At 37.4% G+C, this 26587-nt stretch overlaps 1 protein-coding gene across 1 annotated transcript in view; it reads right to left on the reverse strand.

Annotated features, from left to right (window-relative positions):
• Positions 1 to 687: 687 nt before the first annotated feature.
• LOC135080809 (uncharacterized) overlaps positions 688 to 26587 on the reverse strand; it is a 158094-nt gene continuing 132194 nt past the window's right edge. Inside the window, exons 9-19 of the mRNA XM_063975531.1 lie at positions 24087 to 24217; positions 18939 to 19098; positions 11816 to 11977; positions 10403 to 10537; positions 5068 to 5250; positions 4852 to 5022; positions 3607 to 3768; positions 2218 to 2475; positions 2063 to 2134; positions 1789 to 1865; positions 688 to 1697 (exon numbers count right to left, since the gene is read on the reverse strand). Of these exons, the coding sequence (XP_063831601.1) occupies positions 1383 to 1697; positions 1789 to 1865; positions 2063 to 2134; positions 2218 to 2475; positions 3607 to 3768; positions 4852 to 5022; positions 5068 to 5250; positions 10403 to 10537; positions 11816 to 11977; positions 18939 to 19098; positions 24087 to 24217 (1826 nt within the window). The 3' untranslated portion in view covers positions 688 to 1382. The remainder of the gene's footprint in view (positions 1698 to 1788; positions 1866 to 2062; positions 2135 to 2217; positions 2476 to 3606; positions 3769 to 4851; positions 5023 to 5067; positions 5251 to 10402; positions 10538 to 11815; positions 11978 to 18938; positions 19099 to 24086; positions 24218 to 26587) is intronic.

Below are 26587 nucleotides of genomic sequence, written 5' to 3' on the forward strand. Positions count from 1 at the left end.
CCCGGGAGAAGGTAACAGCTATTCGGTGCCAATTTTACGGCCTATGGGTGGTCATTTGAAGCGTACTGGTAAATGAGGTTTGTCCATCAATTCACCCCGCAAAACCCAGTCTCTGATAAAATATTCCTTTAGCTTCAGGCAATCTTTATCAGCATAAAGGTTTTATGTCTAAGGTTGGATAACTTTGGCCTATATTTGGGATCGTGTAAAACAAGTTTTGGGCAGCGTGAAAATATTTTCTGATTGTCTAGACTGGCCTTTGTACTGAATGTTGAAGATTTGTTTGTTCCTTTAATTCAGTTGTTATTTTGTTTTAACTTATTTCCTTGTATCTTCTCGTATTTTTAACCGACTTCAACATAAGAAGGAGGTTCTCAATTCGGTTGGTTTTTTTTCTTTTACAATCTCTACTAAGTTAAGAAATGAAAATGAAACGATCACGTGTTAAAAATCATTATTTTTTATTTTATTAATATAAAATTACCGTATCAGATCGTTAGGACAACGGAGAATTATTGACATCTACAACAGTTCGGTCGAATGTTTCCATACTAACCCATACTTTCATTAAACTCTATAATATAGAATTAACACAAAATGGAAACATTTACAGTTTTAAATATGAAATGGCACTACCTATAGACACACAATTTTAGAAACAATATTTTATTTTTACATGGAGTTTAAGCCGACGCCATAATACATCAATGTGTGTTTCTAAAATTGTCTCCTACACATTTATAGTAATGAGTATTTACATGACCTATACATTCTTCCACATAAACAAAGAAAACAAAAGCCTTACACTACCATCTTACGACCAACTATACATCTTTGGTTATAGATCTATTTATATGTACAATTACACAACCGATTTTTTTTAAAAACAAATAGGAATTTCTACAAAGCTTCGCATACAATTTACAAAGTACATTTACAATTTACTATTGAGACAAGAGCGCCACTCTAGCAGTTTTGGTTAGCTGAAATAATAATTTATTTATGAGACTGGACACTCTTTGAAAAAATACGATTCCCTATAAAATATTTACAGTCTTTTGAGCAAAGATTAGACCGACAAATCAAGATTCGTAGATTTAATAATAATAATTACTAAAATTATTCTATCACGGTTACTGATGTCATACACAAAGGCGGGAAATACAATCCAAGATACACAACATTAATATTATGTTGTATTTTATAAAGAATTTATCTCATTAATCATTATTAAGCAGTAATTGTTCTTAAGTCCATACTCCTATAACTGTGGACCTCTTTTTTGTAAAATTGTTTAAAAAATTCGCTAGGCGCATACAAAAATGTACATCGGAACATCTTTTTAGTTATCCTGTTGCAAAGGAATTGGGCGAGTGTAATTTTCACACACAACTTTCAGGTCCTGGTAAATTTTCTGCAAGAACATGCTCTCTTCTTCTAGCATTACCTTTACCCTTAGTTCTGTGTAGCGTAGAAGTTGCAATACTCCCAGAACTTAACGTGGGTCCACTTAGTGTTAGGTTCTGACTCCCAAAAGTCCCTACATTACCATTGGGACAGACAAAATTGGGACTGCCTAATGTGGGGCTGTTGCTCATAGCGTAGTTAGGCCTAAAATTATTTCCTAGGGTGTTCATATTCTGATTCAGAACGTCTTCTTGCCTACTGCTTGGCTCTATGTCACTGCCTGGTGTGAGCTGTTGATGGGAAAAAGGAGTTGACTTGTAAAAATATTTCACTGAAAACTATCGGTGAATCTAAGAACCAGCTATAAGTTGTAATACACACCTGTTGAGGCCGTCCAGTAGAGTCAAGTAGAGCTAAATCTTCCGCTGAAAATACTGCTCCAGTTTTAGTCCAGTCTCCTGGAAAGAAGATGGTACTTTAAAGTCGTTGTAGATCCTTAGATAGAAAGCTCCGAAAATAATGGAATGTCCTTTCACTGGCAGCTAAAAGAATCTCTATAGGTCACTTGCATAGAGAATAAAACAATAGTAAAATATCGATGAGTGATCTAAAGAGATTCATAGGCTACCATAAAATAGATGGTAGAATTACTCACCTCTTACTTCTTTTATACTAGGCCACTCTTCAGCTTCTACAGACAATGGCTGTACCGTTTGATTGTCAGCATCTAGACAAATAAAGAAAAAATTATTGATGAACACAAATAAAATGGCAAATAATAAAACATGTCCTATGGTTTCAAGAACTTACCTGGTGCATTCAGTATATCAGGCTGAGGATCCGGCGTTTTCAAATCGGGCGAGGGTTTGATGGTGTAGGCCACCACGTATCTTCTCCCCCCATCGCTCAGCTCCAGCATATCCCCTGGGGGGTGTTTGTGTGGCGGCTGGGAGCGTCGTCTTCTTGCACAAAGTGCTGCCAAGGCAATGCCCCCTGCTGCAAGAACTGCCCCAAGGATCGCTGCTACAACCACACCCAGGGTGATGCCACCAATGGCACCTTTGCCGTCTGTTGGGACAAAAAATCATGGAGTAAATGTAATGTCATGGTATTTTCTTCATCATTGTCAGGTTTGAAATTAGAAATTCTTTATCCATCATGAGAAAGACCCTTAATCCATGTCAATCCTTCCCATGTGTGTGATCTTGAGAAGGATTGGGCGACGGGCGTATTTTTCAAGAAAATGTCCTTTGATCAAAATTTTGTCCAATATTATTAATTAAGATCGCTATTTAGACAATTTACGTCGAAATACGTAAAAGAGAATTTCAATAAATTTGCGAGAGATAACATTATTATAATATTATAGCAGCCACTAACTTTTTAATGTAAGCTTTTAGTACCAAAAGCTGTCTAGATCTGGCTGTGCAGTATTTCAATTACGAATTCCAATAAAATTGCTTTTATAATACGATCGATTTTGAGATGAAAAGACCTATAAAGAATTTGTGAGTATGAGATTAAAGAAACAGAATATTTCATAAATTACGTAAGGTATTTTGCTAAGTCACTAATTTGACTTCAATTAGAGAAGATCCGAACGCTTCTTTCATAATGGGAATCGGTATAACAGTTTGAAAGATGTTCCAACGTTATTTATTAATCATTTATATTGCTCAGCTTATTTACAATGGAAGTGGATGCGGTAGGTTTTATTGTTTTTAAATTATTGCATTGATAATATGCTGAAAATGTAAAGCTTCAAATGAGTCTAGTCAGTTTAGCCTTTTATGAAACAAACAAGAGCATTTCGTTTGGCGAAACTATGTGGTGGTCTTATACAAAACTAATTTAAAAGATGAATTCTTATTCATTAATTTATTTTTGAGTATAAAGCATTAAGGATCATAATAATATGATTAATAGCAATACTTAAAAAGGGTGTTTCAATTTTATGGATTGAGCTTACTGTATTGAATTGTACAATGATTCTGGAAGAGAGTCGAGTCACCGTTACTGTTTGAAAATAGGGATTGATGGTTTCATACTTACAGCATTTTTGTAAATAATGAGTGATGATAGATTAATAAATATTAAAGACGATAATTTTTAGGAAAAAGAAATGCTTGAACAAGGAACTGGTTCTTTTCCTCGCTGATAATGCAACATTCGATGAAAACAAATTGTTATTATTCTTACCTGTTCTTCTAGCAGCATCATTGAAAGCAATATTCTCGAGCAGTGTCTTCTCAGATTCTCCTTTAAGATTCCTGGCGTAGATGAGCAGGTTGAAAGTGGTACTGTCTCCGTCTCCCACCGATGACAGCTGAGCCAGATCCAGTTTGAAGGTGGCTACGCCATCTAGGAGAGGGATATTGGAATTAATAACAGCGAGACAATATTGTCGAAAGAACTGGTCTTGTGAATCTTATGCCCGTTTTCACCATAAATCCCTAATTTTTAAGTGACCCCTGTGATAACAAAATTCCTGTTATGTGTTACAATAGGGGTCACTTAAAAATTAGGGATCGATGGCGAAATCGCATTATTCTAATAAAATAAGAAAGTGTTTGTACATTGACTAGCAAATACAGTCTGTAATTGCAAAGGCTGAGATCATAATCTTTAAAACAATTTTAACAATCTTTAAAACAATTTTAACAATATTCACTAACTGACACAGAACAGAAATCACCAATTAGCTCAATTTATAACTGGTAGTAGTACATGTTACCAAAATTTAATTTGTAAGCTCTCAAAACTTCGTTATAAAGACTTATGGCGAAGTCTAGAACTTATTGGACAACTTTATTAATAATACTTGTAAAGCCGTTCATCAAAAAGCCGTAGCCTTAAAAGCTGCTAAGTGAAAATCTGGGAAAAACATTTTTTAACTATAAAGCGGACTAGTCACTATCACTAATAATGACATAACATTCAATAAGTGACATTAGTATTGACAGTGTGGTAGTTGGAATGAAGGAATGCCGGTTAAAGTGCGACAAGTCTATTTTTGTGGGGACACAGCCTTGGTTACATTATCTTACTTTATCAATAACAAACGTCAAAAGTCTGTCAAACCCCGTACAAAAACACCGGATAAAGTTATAATTACGGTTAAAGTTGAGGTGGTGCAACTGAGGCTGAGAATGTCATTATCTACCGAAGGAATGAATGGCAGATTTAGCTTAACAGTATCATTGACACTCCCATTGAATCGCGTCTTCCCAGTGATGGGATCCAGCGCCTCCAGTATGAACATCTGCGGAAGACCACTGTCATACGCAGCGCCTCCAGTATGAACGGCTGCGGAAGACCACCATCATACACAGCGCACGCGCTGCTAGCTGGAGCCCTCTATACTGTTGTTTCCCGCTTGGAGGGAGCAGTTGCGGGGAGCTGTGGGCCTGGCTGTGTGACAAAGATGTACTGGTGCTAACTTACCCGTATCATTGACACTCCCGTTGAAGCGCGTCTTCCCAGTGATGGGATCCAGCGCCTCAAGTATGAACGTCTGCGGAAGACCGCCGTCGTAGCCAGCCACGCAGCGCACGCGCAGCCAACCAGCGCCCTCTATACTGTTGTTTCTCGCTTGGAGGGAGCAGTTGCGGGGAGCTGTGGGCCTGGCTGTATGACAAAGATGTACTGGTGCTAACTTACCCGTATCATTGACACTTCCGTTGAAGCGCGTCATCCCAGTGATGGGATCCAGCGCCTCCAGTATGAACGTCTGCGGAAGACCGCCGTCGTAGCCAGCCACGCAGCGCACGCGCAGCCAACCAGCGCCCTCTATGCTGTTGTTGCCCGCTTGGAGGGAGCAGTTCCGGGGAGCTGTTGGCCTGGCTGTATAACACACCGTTCTGGTGCTAACTTACCCGTATCATTGACACTTCCATTGAAGCGCGTCTTCCCAGTGATGGGATCCAACGCCACCAGTATGAACGTCTGCGGAAGACCGCCGTCGTAGCCAGCCACGCAGCGCATGCGCAGCCAGCCGGCGCCTTTTACTTTGTTGTTTCCCGCTTGGAGGGAGCAGTTGCGGGGAGCTGTGGGCCTGGCTGTATGACAAAAATGTACTGGTGCTAACTTACCCGTATCATTGACACTCCCATTGAAGCGCGTCTTCCCAGTGATGGGATCCAGCGCCTCCAGTATAAAAGTCTGTGGAAGACCGCCGTCGTAGCCAGCCATGCAGCGCACGCGCAGCCAGTCAGCACTCTCTATACTGTTGTTTCCCGCTTGGAGAGAGCAGTTCCGGGGAGTTGTGGGCCTGGCTGTATGACAAAGTTGTACTGGTGCTAACTTACCCGTATCATTGACACTCCCATTGAATCGCGTCTTCCCAGTGATGGGATCCAGCGCCTCCGGTATGAACGTCTGAAGACCGCCGTCATAGCCAGCCACGCACATCTAGCTGGTGCCCTCTATATTGTTGTTTCCCACTTGGAGGGAGCAGTTCCGGGGAGCTGTGGGCCTGGCTGTGTGACAAAGATGTACTGGCGCTAACTTACCCGTATCATTGACAGTCCCATTGAAGCGTGTCTTCCCAGTGATGGGATCCAGTGCCTCCAGTATGAACGTCTGCGGAAGACCGCCGTCGTAGCCAGCCACGCAGCGCACGCGCAGCCAACCAGCGCCCTCTATGCTGTTGTTGCCCGCTTGGAGGGAGCAGTTCCGGGGAGCTGTGGGCCTGGCTGTATGATAAAGACGTTCTGGAGCTAACTTACCCGTATCATTGACAGTCCCATTGAAGCGTGTCTTCCCAGTGATGGGATCCAGCGCCTCCAGTATGAACGTCTGCGGAAGACCGCCGTCGTAGCCAGCCACGCAGCGCACGCGCAGCCAGCCAGCGCCCTCTATGCTGTTATTGCCCGCTTGGAGAGAGCAGTTCCGGGGAGCTGTGGGCCTGGCTGTGTGACAAAGATGTACAGGTATTAGATGTTTAATTGATATAGTTAAGTTTTGCTACGTATAACCGTGTTTCGGACCACTTCAACTCTTCACTTGGACGACGTAAAAGACGACAAAATATGCGAACATCAGCCCGGATTTTTGGCCCCTGTAGGGAGTGTAAATTAGAGAAGGTTGTGCTGCTGCAGTAAAGAGTTAATGAACTAAAATTATGATTCTCAGAAATTATTGAAGCAAAATTAAAGCAAGATTTATGTCCAAAAGAGCGACAAAGAAAAATTAAAATATTAATATCAGCTATCCAGCTATCTGTGAGCATCGAGAGAAGAGATGTTCTGACCTATAACTTTACGAAACCCAAAATGAATAAGTTCTTTTGCACTGAAAACATTTATCGTCTTGACCTTGATACTGTCCTTAGGTGCACGAAATAAGAACTAATTTGAATTTACACGCGAATTCCACTATTTTGATTTTACGCTTGAGCTCACTTGATAAGCCGTCTAGTCTCCTGTCCAGACTGAGAGATCGTTACTTAGATAAATTAAAAAGTAAACCGTTTTGAGAAATAAACATTTTAGACATTGAGAGAGTAAGAGTAAGAAAGAAAATTTCTGATTTTAGAGCATTTAAAAAAGGCATTAAAGTACCTGCTAGTAAAAGGCTTATAGTCATGAATAAATCTGATTTCAAATATACAGTGTGAGTCACGTTAAAGTGTACATATGAACATAGATGAAACTAGACCTATTTTTATCGACAAAAAAGAGGTCAAAAAATTTTTGTGTTTTTTTTAAATTTTTTATAGAATTTTTTTTCTTCCTATTACTTATTGTAAAGAAAACGTAATAACTTTTAAACCAAGCGGTATATCCTGATAAAATAAAAATAGTAATAATGCTAAATAACAGGCGATACTAAAAAATACATAAAATACACAAAAAAAGGCCAACAAATAATAAAAAATGATACTTTTTGAAAAAAATCTGCTTTTAAATTCGTGTTTTTTTGGTTATTTGATAAATTTCTCCAAAAAATGCCCCTATAACCGGTGGTTTTTATTACTTTGTGTTATTCTCTATCATATTACCTTCGTAAAACCAAAAATCGCATGTCTCTATCCCTATCACAACGTTTGCAATGATCGTTTGAACTAAGCCTCTCCGGGCGCGCCATTCAACGCTTCGTTAACAACGAAACTGAAAATGGCTCTAGATTTGTAATTTTGATTAAGACAAGTTAGATTTCAAATAAAAACAAAAGATTTCGAAGTAAAATAAGCATTTTAGTTAAAATTAAAATTGTCTCTACCTGTAGCGGAGAATAATGTTGTGGCAGGCCTTTGTTCAAACGATCATAGAAAATGTTGTGATAGGGATAGAGACATGCAATTTTTGGTTTTTCAGAGATAATACGATAGAGAATAATACAAAGTAAGAAAAACTACCTGTTATAGGGGCATTTTTTGGAGAAATTTATCAAATAACCAAAAAAACACGAATTTAAAAGTAGATTTTTTTCAAAAAGTATCATTTTTTATTATTTGTTGGCATTTTTTGTGTTTTTTATGTATTTTTTTAGTATCGCCTGTTATTTAGCATTATTACTGTTTCTATTTTATCAGGATATACCGCTTAGTTTAAAAGTTATTACGTTTTCTATACAATAAGTAATTGGAAGAAAAAAAAATCTATAAAAAATTTAAAAAAAAATCTCAAAAAAATTTTGACCCCTTTTTTGTCGATAAAAATAGGTCTAGTTTCATCTATTTTCAAATGTACACTTTAACGTGACTCACACTGTATTCGTGATCATATTCCTATTGAATAACAATATTACGATCATATTATTCGTGACGTGATTGTAACTAAACGATGATAAGTGTCCCATTATATTCATGGATATCTTTCGAAGCCTGAAATATTTTCTAGGATCTTCGTTTGAAATCGGTAGGCACATTTTCCACATTATCCTACTTTTACAATACATAGTACGATCGGTTTCGCACTACATCCGATCTGAATCCGTGAAAATGCGGTCCGACGTTGTAGAACTTACTATGCTAGTTTAGGCTCTAGATCCGATTTATTTAGTAATTTTCTTGATCCGTAGATAGACGGATCCGGATCGGACGTAGTGCGAAACCGCCCTAATGCGGTAAAAATGCTTATTATGCATGTGTCGAGCGATACGCACATTTAATCTATGTAAATCCGGGTGCGTGAGGGAATTAGAATTATGTGTACCAAATTTACTAATTTAAGCTGAAACATGGGGTATACCGGTTAGAGGGGAGTAAACCGGCTACGTTATAACACACTGCGGCGATATTAAGCGGCGGTCGGGGCGTATTTCGTTGCACCTCGGTATAGCAAGCTCATATTTCCACTTGCAGCCAGCGTCAAGGAGATAAAGCGACAGAAATGACGGAAACGAAGATCCGTTTCGGGAAATAGTGGAGATGAACGTTTAAAGTGACGTTCCAGATCTAGTGTTGAGTTGAACTCTCTGAAATTGAACTAAAACTGTAACTGTTAGGGTTGTGCTGCGTGTGACTGAATCATGTCAGGCATGGTCTGAATTGTTACGACAGAAAAAATAGGCCATTTTGTAAGATTTAAAATAATAATTATTTCCTAAAGTTCACTCACTCGCTCAACGCCACGACAGCTTTTCAATTGCTTAGTGATTATTTTATTTACTTTTACAGACCAATTTAAAATTACAACCTTACGACAGACGTTACATTAATTGTACTTTATCAACAGGTTTTACAGTAATACAGTATTGAACTTTATTTGCTCATCTAGACAATATACATCCAGGCGGCAAAGTTATGAGATTTGGCTTGTGCGACAGAAGCCGCATGCTGAAATTATAAAACGTGCGCAATTCTGCTCCGTTGTTGATTCAAATGTACCAACTTTAGTATATGATTCACGTCCAAATGAAGCTCTGTTCACACTGTCGACCGCGAATACTTGATTGTCTTGGAAGTGGAGTTACTGCCCTATTTCGTACCGAATATTGTGACATTATTATCAGATTTCTCACTAACGCTCTAACTTAGATGTGCCATAATCATAATCGTAATTCCACGAAATCATCTGTTAGTAAGTGACAATCATTTATTGTCACTTACTAACTTACCTACATATTCTGGCCCAAATAAGCACTAGCCTGATTTTAGTGCCTATGTAAGGGACTTATTATTCGTCACGAAATTGTCTCTTATCTTTGGGCACACTGTTTATCAATAATTCTCAGAGTACATTTTTGATTTGCTTGAGCGGTAAATTGAATAAGGTGTGTGCAATGTGCATTTTGGGACACTGCCTACGAATGTAGACGCACCCTAAGATGCATATGTGTGTATGATTGCTTCTATTGGCTCGTTCGCGAGTTGAAAAGCTATTCGAACTTAGAATTTCTAGGCCATTGTTGTATTGAATGCGGAATGGAATCGCGGAATTTCGCATCTCGATAATGGATAGAATATAATGGATGTCATCCGTTTTTTTGTGTAGGCAGGGAAGGGTTGAAATGTAGAACTAATTGGGTCACTCGTGCTGCGGATTAATAACTGTAATATCCAAGGTCTTGCGACTTTTTTAAGCTTAGCTTTTAGGGTTATCTCGAACGTAAATTCACGGAAAAAACCAAACTCTCTAGAGATAAACTTTTATCCATTTAGATGTCAAAGCTCTTTGGCTCAGTAAATTAAGATATTAAGCTTAAAGGAATATCAAAAAGAAAGTAAATAGGCTCGTATTGCTTTAAAAACTAAGTTTGTTTTAATGTTTCACAAAAATGATAAGATAATGTTATTTTCAAACTGTAAGTTGCCTTAGCAACTCGTCGTCTTAGCGACTATTTAGGTTCTGAGAAAGGAACCTACCTAAAATGTCGAGACATAAAAAAATATTTTAATTAGATGAGATGATAATTTGATAAAAAATTTGCACTAGTAACAGGAAGGTGTCGGTGAATTTAAAATCTGTAAATCATTGGGGGAGACCTGTGTTCAGAAATGGACGTCTTATGGCTGAAATGACAATGATGATGATGCTTTTAGTTTACTCGCCTGCTGGAACAATCTGGAAGACGCAAGGCTCCAGTTGTCGGCCCACCGAGTTGGTCCCTCGGCAGCTCAGAGTGCCGTAGTCTCGCTCGCTCTGCGGTTTGTAGCTCAGCTCACTGGTGCTGCCGTTTGCGGTACCTGACCAAAATTAGCACTCTAGTTAAATAAATATTCCCATCTCTCGTTCCCACCGCTGCAACTCCTGTGTAGCCAGGATCTACAGCTTGACCACCATAAAAAAACTCAACCAATGAAGGTCAAGTTTGTCCTCTACCTGTCCAAAGTTTGCACTCTATAGATAGTTTAATGTGTACTCTCTACACTCTAGTTAGTACTATGTATTTTAAATACTGTAAACCCTTGAAAAGGAGGCTGACAATAGTGACTGAGTTTCTTGCGCTGCTTCTTCTCAGCACTAGCATTTATTGTCCCGAAGCAGTGGTAGGGTTAATACTGGGACGTTTGAAAGCGCTTTTTAAAAGCCTATTTGCAAAAATAAATGAGTTTTTTAATAGTACTTATTATTATTCTGTGGTTTTACTGAGACTAACGAACAGCAATTTATTCATTTTTATTTATATAGATAGATATAGATAACAGCTCGTCGTGGTTGAATAGTCGGTTGTCGCGACTGAGTTCGTTTATCAGGCGGGACAAAAGTAGTATGAAATCACTTTGTACCTACTACCAATTTCATTGAAACTGAAGCTCAACTCCACTTGATTGTATGAAATGAACATGATGATTCCGTATTTGATCCAACAGAACTCTTGACTTGCTAATGGAAACATATAGCTCACCGGGCTATATTGATTCGATGAATAAACTTATAGATACTCACTGCAAGAAAGTTTGTAGTTTCAACAGACAAACGTTTAGGTATGCAAATAGCACGTATTGGAAGTTTATACACATTTTGAGATAAAAGTCACTCAGAAGCAAGTTTTCACATTACTTGTCTGACCTGTGCCCTTTTTCACACGACACAACAGCTGTTTCGTTGCCAAAAAACTTGCAAAATTCATTGAAATGGCTCGCTAACCCATTGATTTGCAAATCTAACCACCAATTTTTGGCACCAAGCCCAGCAGTTGATTTCTTTCCTCAATTACCTGGCCCACACGGGCCGTTTGCTAGTCCACTAATAAATACTTTGGGCCACGCGAACGGCACCGTGGAAACTGGTATTTTGGTACAAAACTAGACATTATTCAGAAACGTTTGGGGTAATTACCATATATTTATTATTGGTAGTTCAATTTCGGTTGGGAAGTGGGATTTAGCTGGCGTTTTGGGCGTGGGTCTATTTCTGACGTAAAACTTTAGCACTAGCCTAGTTAAGCGCACAATATTACACCAATTTTCTAGCTATTTTATTTTTGCTCAATAATAGTGTTTACAGTATAAAAATCTTACCAAACTTCGTAGGAGAGACGTCCAGGCTCTCCCCGCTATTATTGAACTGCCAGAAAAACGTCACATCAGGCGGGTTGGCAGTTACAGAGCAGCGCACGCGTAGCGCTTCTTCTATCTGTGCGCCGAGGACTTGTGGCGATATGTGGGCGCACACTGGGGCATCTGTTTGAAGGATTAAACTTAAATTAAAAATAAATTATTTATTTTTATTTCTATCCACAGTAAAAGAGGTTTACTAACATACACAATAGAGCATAAAATGACATAGACAATCGTATTGGCATCGTATTTTTTAGAGAAATTTAAAGCACATATCAAAAGCACCTTAATGAAAAAGGGCTACTATAAAGTTGATGATTATATAAAAGATAAAAATGTTTGGAATGTTTAACTACCTAGCTCGCATCAATACTTATGACTATAATTTGTATACAGGGTGTTTCTTGTAAGGTGTCAAGCCGAAGGCAGGTGATAGGTGAGGACTAGACCTATCGATTTCACCCCCATGTATGTTCTACGATTTTTCGTAGTTTAGAAGTTATCGTTAATTTTGTGATATTTTCAAATTTCATGACCTAGTGGCTTAATTTTTTTTTTTATCTTTTTTTTGGGTTGACTTTTCTCAGATTTCTTTTTTTTTACAGATTCCCTATTAGTTGCAGATATTTGAAAAAAATAATCACCTTCCTATCTTTGATGCAAGATACAAAATTTTTGCTAGAAACATAAAAAATATGCTTTTAGCAGAACATTCTAAAATTTTCAACTGAAATGTATGAGAAAAAAAAAGAATTTCCATAGGTCCAAAATAATTTTAAAAACTGCGCAGTTTTCTAAACTTTCATAATAACACAAAAAAACATGTACTTAATAGGCCATTATTTTCTGTAATCGCTCTACTAAAGTAGTAAGTCGGAGATTCCGTTACATGTTTTTGACTTTCTTAGGACTAACTAATGTTTGCAATCCACTAAGTGTACGTTACGTAGAACACGTTTAGAGACAATAACTGAACAGAACATTTTTTATCCACAACGAGGAAGCTCTTGACCTTCATCTGACCTGATGGAAAGTTGGAAACTGCTGGATGATCAGCGAGCTTCACCCGGAATCCTAAACCACAGAGGAATTGGCTGTCCTAAATAGGTAGTCTTACCACTAGACCACAGTGGTGATTGTTACTTTACGATTAAATTTGATATACCTACCTGTTAGAGTGTGAAAGGAAAGAGAAAGAGAGTGTGTGTGTGTGTGTGTGTGTGTGTGTGTGTGTGTGTGTGTGTGTGTGTGTGTGTGTGTGTGTGTGTGTGTGTGTGTGTGTGTGTGTGTGTGTGTGTGTGTGTGTGCGCGCGCGCGTGTAATGATTTAATGAGAGAGAGCAAAAAAGGGTGTAATGATTTAATTTAAAGTGAATGTTCAAAATGTCCGTCGCTGACCTGAATGCACATTCGACAACGACGCAAAACAATTATTCGTAAATTTACAAAAGCTTCTTGCATTCTAATGTGGTTTATCATCAAAATTTTCATATTCCCTTTTGTATACCACATGAAGAGCAAGAGCTTCCACGTTGTAGATAAAAAAAATCTTTTCAGTTACTGTCTCTAAATGTGTTCTACATAACGTAAACTTAGGGGATTGCAAATATTACTTAGTCCTAAGAAAGTCAAAAACATGTAACGGAATCTCCGACTTACCACTTTAGTGGAGCGATTACAGAAAATAATGGCCTATTAAGTACATGTTTTTTTGTGTTATTATGAAAGTTTAGAAAACTGCGCAGTTTTTAAAATTATTTTGGACCTATGGAAATTCTTTTTTTTTCTCATACATTTCAATTGAAAATTTTTGAATGTTCTGCTAAAAGCATATTTTTTATGTTTCTAGCAAAAATTTTGTATCTTGCATCAAAGATAGGAAGGTGATTATTTTTTTCAAATATCTGCACTTAATAGGGAATCTGTCAAAAAAAAGAAATCTGAGAAAAGTCAACCCAAAAAAAAGATTAAAAAAAAAATTAAGCCACTAGGTCCTGAAATTTGAAAAAATCACAAAATTAACGATAACTTCTAAACTACGAAAAATCGTAGAACATACATGGGGGTGAAATCGATAGGTCTAGTCCTCACCTATCACCTGCCTTCGGCTTGACACCTTACAAGAAACACCCTGTATTTTAAAGACTGTAAAACCTTGAAAAGGAGGCTGACAATAGTGACTGAGTTTCTTGCGCTGCTTCTTCTCAGCACTGGCCCATTTATTGTCTCGAAGCAGTGGTAGGGTTAATATTGGGACGTGTAAAAGCGCTTTTTTAAAGCCTATTTGCAAAAATAAATGAATTTTATGAATTTTTTTAATTTTTAAGACAGGTGCCACTTGTTTAAAAAGAGACTAAATAGGTCAGCTGTTTCATATAAAAAAAAATCAGAGGTAGAAACAAATTAATAATAATAAATTACTTTGTGTGAGTGTGTAATCAGAGTGCAAGTAAGTGTGGGTTTGGATGTGTTTTAAAGAATCTTTTTAACAATAAAAGTCTCAGCTACGAGTAAGAAACCTAACTCCTAGTGACAAAAGCTTTTCAGCAGGAGACGGTTTAGCTCCGGAGATATACAACTTCGAGCGTTCTGCAGCATACTTTGAAACTGTCACAACCGAGAATTCGGAACTAGTCCTAAATACATAAACCAACAAAGTTTTAACAAGTTTAGTGAAGGCATCAATGTAGCCACCCATTTATTCTGGAGCAAGAACAAAATAGAACAAGAATCGTAAAAAAGTCAAAGTCAAAAGTCAAAATTTCTTTATTTGTTTAGACTAATAAATAGTTCTTACAAATCGTCATTTTGCTCTTAAGGAGCCTCTACATGTCTCATAATCTTTTTACCCTACCAGCGCTTCGAGACCAACATTTGGCAAGTGCTGAGAAGAAGCGCCGCAACAAACTCAGTCACCACTGTCTGCCGGTTAATATAAATAAATATAAATAGTAGTAGTAGGTACATTCGATTCAGGAGCAGTTCACTGAATTTACCATGCATTCTTGTATGGTGTTATCTTATAAGAATGGGTATACAAGATTGCGTGGTATATTAAACAAGGTAGTGACGTGCTAATATCTAGACTTACATATTAAGATACTAGTAGAAATGACTCGCATACATAAATTTGAATAACTTGGATTGACCAGTCCCCGAAAGCAGCGCCTGTTCACAGACATGACGAGTGAACCAGCCATCGCTTCACTCGACCATATTAGAGGGAATGTAACGACCCGCCTCACTACGCCACCACCCCAGAGACATTTTAGTGAGAATGACAATTCCAAGTTATCTCTTTAAAAAAAAAAAATTAATAATAAAGCTAAGTAACAGTCCAGATTGAGAAGCATGACACTATAACATTTGAGAAATTATTATTATTAGTTATATTTATACATTACTTTCCATTTTAATTATTTTTAGTGCGAGCATGAGAGTAAAAAATAAAGTAGTCGCTATTACATTGTAAAATATGATAATTTATTTTATAAAGCTCTGACTGAACGATATTACCTATTATCTAGAAGCCGTAATAAAGTTACCCCGACTTCTGAGTAGACAAATAAATCTCTTCAATTTCCATCATAAATTGCTCCTAAGATTCCCTTCATTTTGTACAATAAGCACAAAGAGTATCGCCGACGGCTGGCCCCTTCGCTCGTAGGTATTTTAACCGTGTAATTAAGAAGAATAAACAACCTTATACTGGCTTACACAAATCTACTGTGTTGATTCTTCACGTCTCAGAGCTGAACAAAGCAAGAATGCAATAATTAACACAAATAGACCCCGAATTCAGTTCGTTAAATCATAACAGAAGTTAGACGATTACGAATTTTATCGCCCAACTGTGTCGACAGGCGCAGTGGGGAGCAGTGATTCATTTAGGTTTGTACTTACAAAACTGCGCTCCAGCTGCCTTAGATTTTCATTAAACCCTCAAATATTTGCTCGCGTTAAGCACCCGTTCCTTGGAAGGATTACTGTGGCAGGAATATGAAAATATGTGGATTAATCTAACAGGGAGTAGATCGTGTACCGCGTGCGAACAACAACATTCTTTACCTTAGATTTGTTGGCGAGGGAGGGATCAATAAGGCAGGAACAGAGTGGCGCGAATGGTATAAAGTGAAACAAACGAGTAGAGGTAACAAATGGGGGAGCGACAAAGAGTATGTACATTTGTCGTTGGGTGGACGCTGCGTTCTATGGGAAATTAACTGTTCGAAAGGAATTCGACTATTCTATACATTTTTTTATTTGCTAAGCAGGATTGATAGTTAAACAATTTATTTATGAAGTAACCTGACATTATAGCAAACAATTCTCCATAGTTTAGAAGTCGTTTACACCAAAACATGCTTTATTCTTTTAAGCTACCTACATGTTTTACCCCAGTTGCATGCAAATGCTGAGATATGCCGTCAAAACAAATCCGGGTTGGGCCATCGCAGTCTGCCGGACCGTATCTCATTCAAATATTCAAGAAGTGCAGTTGGACGAAGATTTTTTCGTTGCATCCGACCAGATGACGGCGCAAAGTTCAGTCCGCTTGTTGAGACCTTATACATCTAAAAATAGGAGTTGTGCTCTGTTTTACTGAAATGCAACAAGACATTATACCTGAAAAATTCATCAATTATATAGATTTGGTAAGCATTATTGAGCTGCTTTACTGATTATATTTCTGAAATTTTAGCTTCACTTATTACTTTAGTTCCTTTTATTCATAGAAAATTCTAGAAAGTACTTAAGAATTTCGCATGGGGTAATTCACAAAATCTTGTGACATAATATGTATGTCTATGTAGACATTCGTTTTCTAATCCGCGACCAGAGAAGATGCGATACTTTACCGACACCCTTCCCGCAACCAGCCGTCTGCACAATGATTTATGTTCCCGTGACTCCGAAGAGTTGGCCAAATTCAATCGCTAATAGAAGGGTGTTGATGTATTGATCAACGTTGTTCCTCAATTAATCCCCCTGGATAATATAGTTTATGTTTCGCTTTTGATTGATGTGATCGCGCTCCGCTTTCGGGAACGGAGGAGTACTTGTCGAAAGTTTTATTGGGGAATCAAAACTACGTTCTTGGGCACTTTCCCACGCAGTTGCTAAAGGCATTAATATTATACAAACTATTACCTTTAGCTACATGTTCCTCAATTTCATTTATCTACAAAGCCGCCGTTACAAACTAGGTACTTCCAACAAAATTTAGAGTTATAGCTAATATCGTAAAATCGGGACTCATAAATTGTAATATCTACAGATCTTTTCCAGAGCTTTCGTGATTTATTGCTTATTTCATCAGGGAATGGAAGTGTTCGCTCAATACATCCACGCCTTACCCCGTTGACTGTAACAAATCTTTGTTAAGATCTCTTCAGGAATGATTGATACAGCAGTCAGAGAGGACGAAACGGCTTTTGAGTTGAATAGACGAAGGACGCGGAAGCGGTAGCGGAGTTGTTGTATTCCTCCATTCATTACAATTAGCGTGAGACATTACATGAAATATACATGTTAAAACACGCCACAATAGTCTTTTGTCACTACGAAGGAATATGGTTTACTATTAATATTGGCATAAGGCGAATAATTTCGATTGTGGTCTTGGATAGGAATAATTAGAGATAAATATCTGGAAGAAGCTTTTGTCGAGAAGTGGGTATAAAAGGCCTATATAAAAATGTCAGATACATTTATTGTTTGGGGACAAAGTGAAGCGATTTTGAATCAATACTAATCGACATCGTCTACGTGAGTATGTAAGCTAGAAATTATATTGTTAGGTTGATCATATGGTAAGTAATCATAAACATTAACAATGTTAGGTCAAAGTTTGAGTTGTCACTATACTATTGTGTCTCTTGTGTCCCGTTTGAAGACTGTTAATGTAGGTCGACACTAGTATTTGATGCCTTATCTCGATGTCTGATGAAACTTAAGCAATATCGGGCATATGACACTCAATACCCGCTCTCGCTCGTTAGCGTACCAAGACTCTCCGCGGAGATGAAATGAAATTTATTAGCGCTCTGATAATAGAGCACAAAAGACCCCCCAATTTGGATCGGAAATGTAATCTTCGGTACAATTTACTTATTGAGGTGTTTTATTTTTATTCGTTGTTATTTAACTCTTGGAGGGAAGGGACGCCTTTTATTGAGTTCCCTCGTTTAAGAGATTATCTTGTTGCTTTTATTGGGGAAGAATTCAGAAGGAATGCGGTAATGATACCAATTACAATTGTGATTGAATTCCCTAAAACTGATCAGAAAGTTTCGGTACCGTCATTATACTCGTTAGTTAATTTAAGAATTGTTTTAAAAGTATCTCGTCTTACGGGAAGATTTGGAATATTTTAAGCCGACATAATTAGGAAAATGATTCTGCCTGTTCTTGCTCCACCTATCTGATACTTGAGTGGTAAATTTTATAAGTAATTAACTTAAAAGTAGATTATAACAGCCGTATAGCAACACTGGTTCAGTGGCTTATGAAATCTGGACCTATTTTGTAATGAACATTACTCCTGCAAACCTCCAGCTAAATCTATGCGTGTTTGGGAGTGAAACCACCAGTTATAGTCCAGTGGTCGCTGGCCGAGTTAACGTCCTATCAAAATTCTTGAATCGGCAGTCTACCTTAACTGTTGGGCTATTGTCGCCTATTAGGCCCGGTTTCCAACAAGGCAGAGGAAAAGTCCGTCAAATTTTTCTATAGAATTTGACAGCGTCGGCGGCGCGGCGCGTTACGGAGTTGTGCGGAGCGGAGACTTTTATCTCTTATTCAACACACTTCTCTGCTCCGCTCCGCTTTGGTAGAAACCGGGCCCTACTAAAGATCATCATCTTCATTTCAGCCACAGGACGTCCACTGCTGAACATAGACCTCCCCCAATGAATTCCACATCGCACGGTTGGTAGCGGCCTCCATCCAGTGCCTTCCTTCTACCTTTATCAGGTCGTCGGTCCACCTTGTGAGTGGACGTCCCACGCTGCGTTTTCCTGTACGTGGCCTCCACTCCAGAACCCTGCTGCCCCATCGGCCGTCACTAACTAAAGAATACTTACACTGTATGCTCAGATGCGTGGTTTCACTGGCAGTCTCTCCCAGCGCGTTGGTGGCCCTGCAGGAGTACTCTCCTCCGTGGTCTCTTGTCACCTTCTGTAGCACCAGGGACTTCGTGCTGACGATGATGCCTGCCACCACGTTGTGGAGAACTGGCTTGTCCTGAACAAAAATAAAATAATTTAGATATTTATATCTTATACAAAGGCGGATTTTTACGAGCAATTTAATTAATGCCAAGTTAGTGACGATAATGAGTAATGGGAAACACGCTTACTTAGTAAATACTTATTTCCACTTCATCGGATAGATATTAGAAATGTTAAAGATACACGGAATGATACCTAATTTATTTACAGCTCACATAAATAACCGCCGCTCGACTATTGTGGTGAGCCCACTCGTAACACAAGCTTATTTAGCTTACCACGAGGGGTTAATGGGACTATTAGTAATTTGGGCAATACAAATTGGTAATAATCTTTTTAAAAAAAAAAAAAAAAAAAAAAAAAAAAAAAAATCTTATTTTAGTCCAACCAAGTAGCTTTCTACGTGTCCGTAAATGTGACAAAAATTCAGGCGAACGAAGTCGGGTACAAAAGCAAGTGACTTATAAAAACGACTAAAAGCGAAAAAGTATGGGAAACGTTGCAGATGTTTGTAATTGAAAAGGCAATATATTTTTAAAAAGGATATTATTTTAGGTCCGTTTTCAAATGGAATACATTTTTACGACCTAAACGAGTAGTAAAAGGGCAAGTTGATAAATATTTAACAAGCTTGAAATGTAAATATTTCCTTTTCTCGAAATAAGTATTCGGATCGCAAATAAACGATTAAAGTGCCGAGAATATGTAAATATTATTTAATTTGTTAGGAAACGTTAGCATTTGAAAGGCGACAGGGAAAATGAGCGGAGCAAACCTAGATGAATATCCTTATATCTGGGGGCGTAGTGTGAGTTTACGTCAAACGCATTTGATATAACTTTTAAAAAAAATAAAACCGACTTCAAATGCGTGAACACAAAAAAAACTAAAAATTAAAAATATTGCATATAAAAAAGTTCATCCCCAATTTTCCACCCTTGGGGGTGAAATATTTTCTTCAAATTCGCATGAAACCACCCTTTTGATAATACCTATTCAACAAAAAAATAATCGTTCAAATTGATTTATAATCGGCGGAGATATTGCGTATAAAAAAGTTCATCCCCAATTTTCCACCCTTGGGGGTTGTTTTTTCTATTATTAAATTTAAATGGGACCACCCTTGAGGTATTACCTATACGCCGAAAAAAGATTTGTTCAAATCGGTTCATAATTGGCGGAGTTATCGCGTAACAAACATAGAAAAAAAAAAAAACATACGGGTCGAAACTTCAAAAAAGGAGGAGGTTCTCACCTCCTCCTTTTTTGAAGTCGGTTGAAAATAGATATCGACTTCGTTAAATTAAATCTAGTGTTATAAGAAGTTTGACTCAGATGGGTGGTCTCCAGGATAATTGCGTTGTTGTTACAACAACAAGAGAAATTCATGACGAAATTCGAACTTAAATGAACGTTAGTTGTATGAAAGTCATCATACAGGGTAACTAGTCGAATCCAACAAGCCATTACGAAAATACTCAGGCCATGAGCATCGTAAGAGCGAACAATAGGCTAGTTTCCTAAAACAATTTTTTTTAGTCCGTCATGTTTAATATCAAAAAATATTGGACACATATATTTTTATTTGTCAATCTAACAAATAATTACATAGTTATGGTGCGTTGAAGTTCCGCACGACGTCACAACGTGCGGCACTTTTATGCAAGCATTGACGTCACGGGCCTCTTCTTATGAACTAACTTTGGCGCGCTTTATCTTTTTAAATTTTCATTAGTTTGAAAAAGTGAAAAATACGTGTAGAGTATTTTTTGATAAGTTAACTGACGGACTAATTAAAACTCTTGCTTTTTGACCCAGGAAACATCCCTATTATATGGTCGCACTCGCAATCCTTAGTGATACGCCTAGTACTCACTTACGGCACTGACATAGGTAGGTATCACGTAGTATAGGTAGACACTAACAATTAAATGCTTATTAAGTAATTACTCGTCGATACTTGTATTAATTTGGGTATATTATTCACGAAAAATCTGGTAACTTTCCCATTACTTTTGATTGCTTTTTCAATTAAGGTTTAATTAAATACGGAAAAACCTAGGGCTGAACGCAAACGTTTTAGGACACGCTAAGCCCGGTGGATAGGTGTCGGCGGCTTTATTTCAAAAGAATCATTCGAAGACTTTGTACTTTCTATGACTTGTGATGTGACAACATGTCAATTGCCGACGACTCTACCATACGGCGGGTCAGCGGGTTTTGTGAGACTGCATTGATGAACTTTATGATGTCTAAATGGGCTTGAATTCAATTAATTGGGTTTCATTTTTTAAGGTTTACTTGCTTGTCTGATAAGTTTTGGACAAAATAAATACACTTTTCCCACAACCTAGAAATATGAATTTTATTTCAAAACTTCTGGATTAAGTACATACCATTTTATGCTTATTATCTTTACAAGCAAGTCACTCCATGATTGATTATGTAATTATCTATTTTAGTTCTCTCGTTTAAGCCTATTGATCGCGGTGGGTATGTTCGTGCGAGTACAACCCTGGATCAAGATTGTCGACACGAACCCGTGTTATTATTACTAAACACTTTACTCAACTGTTATTTTCGTTGGCTAATAATGTAATCGTACATTCGTTTGGTGTTAGCTCTGAGGTAATATTGTGACTCGTGATAAGTCCATTATGAGTTAACGAAAGAAATTGCTAGTTAAAGGCAACATTATTTAAGATTTCCTTAAACATCAGTAAGTAATAACTTCAATAGTTAATTTACTTCTGAATCCATACTTTACTCTTTAAAGCAAAATCACTATTGTTTTTAAGTTGGATAGCCAGTTCCTCTGTGGTTGAGGATTCTGAGTGAAGCGAGCTGCCACCTTTGGCTTGATCATCACTTTTTATTTGGTTAGATGCAGGCCAAGAGCTTCCTCGTTGTATATGTATAAAAAAATAGTTTTAATGTTAAACTATCAGTCTGAAATATGCTAAACTGCGAGTCCTAAGCATGGACAAAAAAAGAGACTTGCTTATGAAATCCAAAATTTTAGTCTATATTGATATTTTAATTGATTAGTTCAACTGTCAAATTATTACCAATTACTAATTACTTAACGGTATTACCGCGACGTCAACTAAATATCTCAGAAAACCTTAAAATGTGGTTATAATCTCTAAATTAACCCGACATTTTAATACCGTCTGGGTATTTCCAAACATAATAGAATCAAGTTTCATTTTCTGCCCGAAGAAATTTAATCGCGACTTCTGATTGAGAAATTCGTTCAATTATGACAAGAATTCGTAGCCCGAGAAGTCGTCCCTCCAAACATTTATGAGTTGAACTTCGTTATTTATTGATACAAGGTTTAACATTGTTGAAATTGTTATCACTAAGCGCCCAGTTTATCTGTTTATTATGTGATATAGTTTGTTTTGGGTTTGTTACTACATATGTGACTTGGAACACATTGATTTAAATTACAAAAAAAATATGATAATTTTAACAAACGATTTGGCTAACGCCTGACTAGGAATTATATGCCAGTTGCCTCATTGCAGACCTTGATTTTTTATTCTGCGATTCTAAGCGACTCAACATAGATTATTTAGAATAATAAGATACCTCTTGTGATATTGGCGTAATAACCTTGCTAAATAACCCATTCGGGGCACGTACACAAGCGTAGTGCTGGGTTAACCCTTCACTTCACACTAATTAATTGTCATATTTTGTGAGACACGCCGCCATTGCAGATGCAACGCACGTAAGCTACAATGAGATGTGGTGTTAGGGTTGACAGCATACAAGGAGATTATTATCGTGCTAGAAAAGGTGACGTGTGATTCAATTTGAGACTTTATTGACAGGTTATTTTCGGGTTATTTTTCAATCACCATCTCAACACAATCACGTGCACCTATTACAATCATAATATTATTAGGTGTCAGAATATTTTTCTTGATGATACGACTTTGCCATTATATTATCACGCTGGCTTCTTTGATATAAAAGGTTATTTGGTTATGGAAAATAGATAAACGTGATTCGTAATCTTAGCCTACTAACTCAGTTAGCCGGCCTCCATGCACTTTTTACTTGAATATGGCATTAGTGTAAAAAAACACTATTCAAAAATACACAAAGGAAACCTACAGAGAAAGAAAATTCATAGCAATAGCAAAAATCATTCCTAACTGATATAAATGAATATTGTATTGGTATTGTGAATGGACCGAATGGACAATTTCCACCGATAAGAGAGATTTTCGAAGTTTTGTCCCACTGGGCAAGGGCTTAAATCGCTCCAGTGGTCCTTTTTATATCTTAAGTCTATCAATCCCGGATGAAGGGAGTTTTACAACTTTAGAGCTTAAATGGTACTTAGTAAAGTTCAATGTTTGTTGTCAGCATATCTGAGATTAAGATCTACTTACTTTTAGTGTTTTTTTGCAGCAAAAGGTAGCTTAGAGATGTCCTTGTAAATAGTAAACCAAGAAGTATAGGCGTTAAAAATATTACAATTGACTTTATATCACAACTCACACTACTTTCGCGAAAGTATTGCAGTTTTTCCTGCAGATACAAGATCGGTTCAAACAGCGAACATAGTACGTTTGTACGTGTTGTACGTTCTTTTATGTATTAAAATTAATCATATGAATTCCAGAGACTACACTTTTATAGGATATTATGTTGAGCGGACTGTGCCAGTGCCAAAAAGGAAAATATTGAACATGAAACAGTGTGCTTACCATGAGTTTACGTTAGGTGTGGTCAGTAGCGACTACGTAAAAAAATGACATTAATTGTAGGTGACATATTGTGCAGCGCCCGTAGCAGCTACTTTCAAGGAATAACATTTTCATAGATTTTTTTGACTTATTCGCTAGCGAGTACACCTAACGTAAACTCATGGCAAGCACACAGGTTCGAAGTTACAAAGTTTACTTTTAAAATTGCTATGTCCCGTAGGAAACTGCTCTCACTGATCTATGTCTAGATTGGTGATTCAGGAATGCAACTCACGTTATGGTACCAGGAGATGCGGTGTTCCCTGGGGTTGGCGCGGACCGAGCACTCGAAGTACACGTCATCGCCCTCCTTGATGTCGTGGGGGTTGAGCGTGCTGCCGAGGGACAGTGACACCACCGGCGGATCTGGAATATACTGGTATGTTAATAGTTGTTTAGTTTTAGATTTTTTTATCAGCCGATAGATTGGTCGGGCTTTTAATCGGTATAGAAATGTATGAGAGTGTGAACATTACACTGATTTGGTATGAGCTGATTCCCCGTTATTTAGAAGCAGACCAGCTTTCAGCGGGTAAGAAGTCTGTTGTTGTTTCTTTTAAAATAGAAGTTTAGCTAAAAGTGTAAGGTTTCAAAGTGAGATGGTCGTGTGATTTAGATTTCAAAAATTCAAATCTCACTGGGAGTAATCGTATGATGATCAGTATATCCTTTAAACATAGTCACATTCGTGATAGGTTCAATTTCGTAATCGCTTCGCTACGTCTGTAGGTATTTCGCTCCGTGAACGCCATCACGAATGTTACTTGCTTTGGTTAGGGGCCTGGGCGTTTTTTTATATCTGGAATCATATAGGTTCACAGTATAGTACCTACCTACCAGTATCTGTGATCAGTTTTACTCTTTGATGGATACAAGAGCTAGACCTTTATAGCTTGTAAATACAGTACTAGTTTTAGCTCAGCCTTAAATTCAATGAGAACCACCTCTCCATTTCAATTTTCACGCAGATTGCGAAACCGTTTTCGTGGATAGCCAAACAGATTTGCAAGTTAAATTGCATAAAAAACGGGAGCAATTATTAACTTGGCATAACAAAATAAATGTCCAATTTCCGCCCTGAACCGGTCCATTGCTATTTTAATTTCTCCGTTCGCGGTTGAGGAGGCGCACAAAGCTAAGCAGTACGGCCGGTCATTTTTCCGAAAGCGCAAGAAACTCTGACTCTATTACGAAAGGAAATTAATTTCCAAATATAAATAAATTCTATTTACTTCTGCTCAGCGAACCATAACGCATTTAGAACTGGGGGAATTCCAACGCTCCCGGCGCGAATCGTTTTGGCAACATTTTAAACGGCGGAATCGTAAATGTTTATTCGGAGACGGTCTCGCAGGCGACGTTATAGGTCTTTAATGGGTAATAAAACCTCAACCCCCGTTCCTGGTCGTAGATAAGTGAGCACCTGAATAACCCCTCGAATTCAAGTAATCCTAATAATCACCCGATGACTCAAAACACTAAGCGCCTACTTAAAAATGTTTACGGAGCGAAGCGGACCGAATAAATCAACATTTAACGGCCTAATTCGAATCAAGGCTATATTTTCTCTTTTTGCTTCAACTTGTTTAACGACATCGAGTTCACGTTAAACTTTTGATGGCATGTTTTTTCTTAAATTAATCAGTTCGAAGTTAAACACAAAGAATTATTAAGCGTTTCAATTCTGAACGGTGATTAATATAGCAATTCTGTGAAAGCTTAAAGGGAAATTTCGTCTAGTAACTTGGCATAATAACTGTGTAATAGGAAGTGGAAACGGCTAAGTTTTGATGACTTAATGAACATTCTAATACAATTTTCATTTAATCCATTATTAAGAGCCTGCGCTTTGTGAGCTGAATGAGTTATGCGAGTATAATGCCGGTGCCTTTTCTGCTGTTTCGTTCGTAAGCCGTGATGAATTATGGCCGATTGGTTTCACCCAATAACTGGATTGTTAATTGTGTATTTTGCAAGACATTAATTTGACAAATACGATGGGAAGTAATTAATGAGTGCTGTTGAAAAATAGGAAATAATATGCAGACTTATGTTGGTCTTTAGAACAGTCAATATTGAAGTTGAAATTATAAGTATTTATTAGAAAGATGCCACCTATTCATTGTAATGTGTATCCTACAAAAAAAAGCGTTAATAGAACATGATAAAGTTATAGTGAGATAGGAATATCTTTCAGATAAAGGAAGAGAATAGTAAATGATAGGCAGGGAAATGTTATTAGTTTTCAATAAAAACGAAAGTATCTATACTTCTCGAATAGACTTGAGTAAGAAAGGTAAAAATAATAAATTATGTCAGTACGTGATTGGAGATGCGAAATAACTGAGCAAAATTTATTTGAATTGAAAATAAAGTTTTTTCTATTCAAAAAATAATATGCAAAACCTCGTACCTAATTTATTTTGTTAGAGAAACCATTTTTATCTAAGCTGTAGATTGTAATTTCCGGTAAGCTAAGCTTCCAATTTAGCTTTCCATTAGATTCTGCTTAATCGGATATAATATTTTTTCTTTTCTCATGAAGCATAATACAATAAAGTAGGAAAACATCAAACACTCTAAGAGCACATAGGCTTTGTAGACAAATTACTTTTATACAAGCCTTCTAAATATCTTAGTATTATGAATATTTCAGTCCGTAACTTTTGTTATTAAGTTCATAGAATTTTAGCAAGGACGGCGTCAAGTTAGCAACATGCTCGTACATTATTCAAA

The sequence above is a fragment of the Ostrinia nubilalis genome, chromosome 18 (genome assembly GCF_963855985.1).
Source record: "Ostrinia nubilalis chromosome 18, ilOstNubi1.1, whole genome shotgun sequence".
Lineage (NCBI taxonomy): Eukaryota > Metazoa > Arthropoda > Insecta > Lepidoptera > Crambidae > Ostrinia > Ostrinia nubilalis.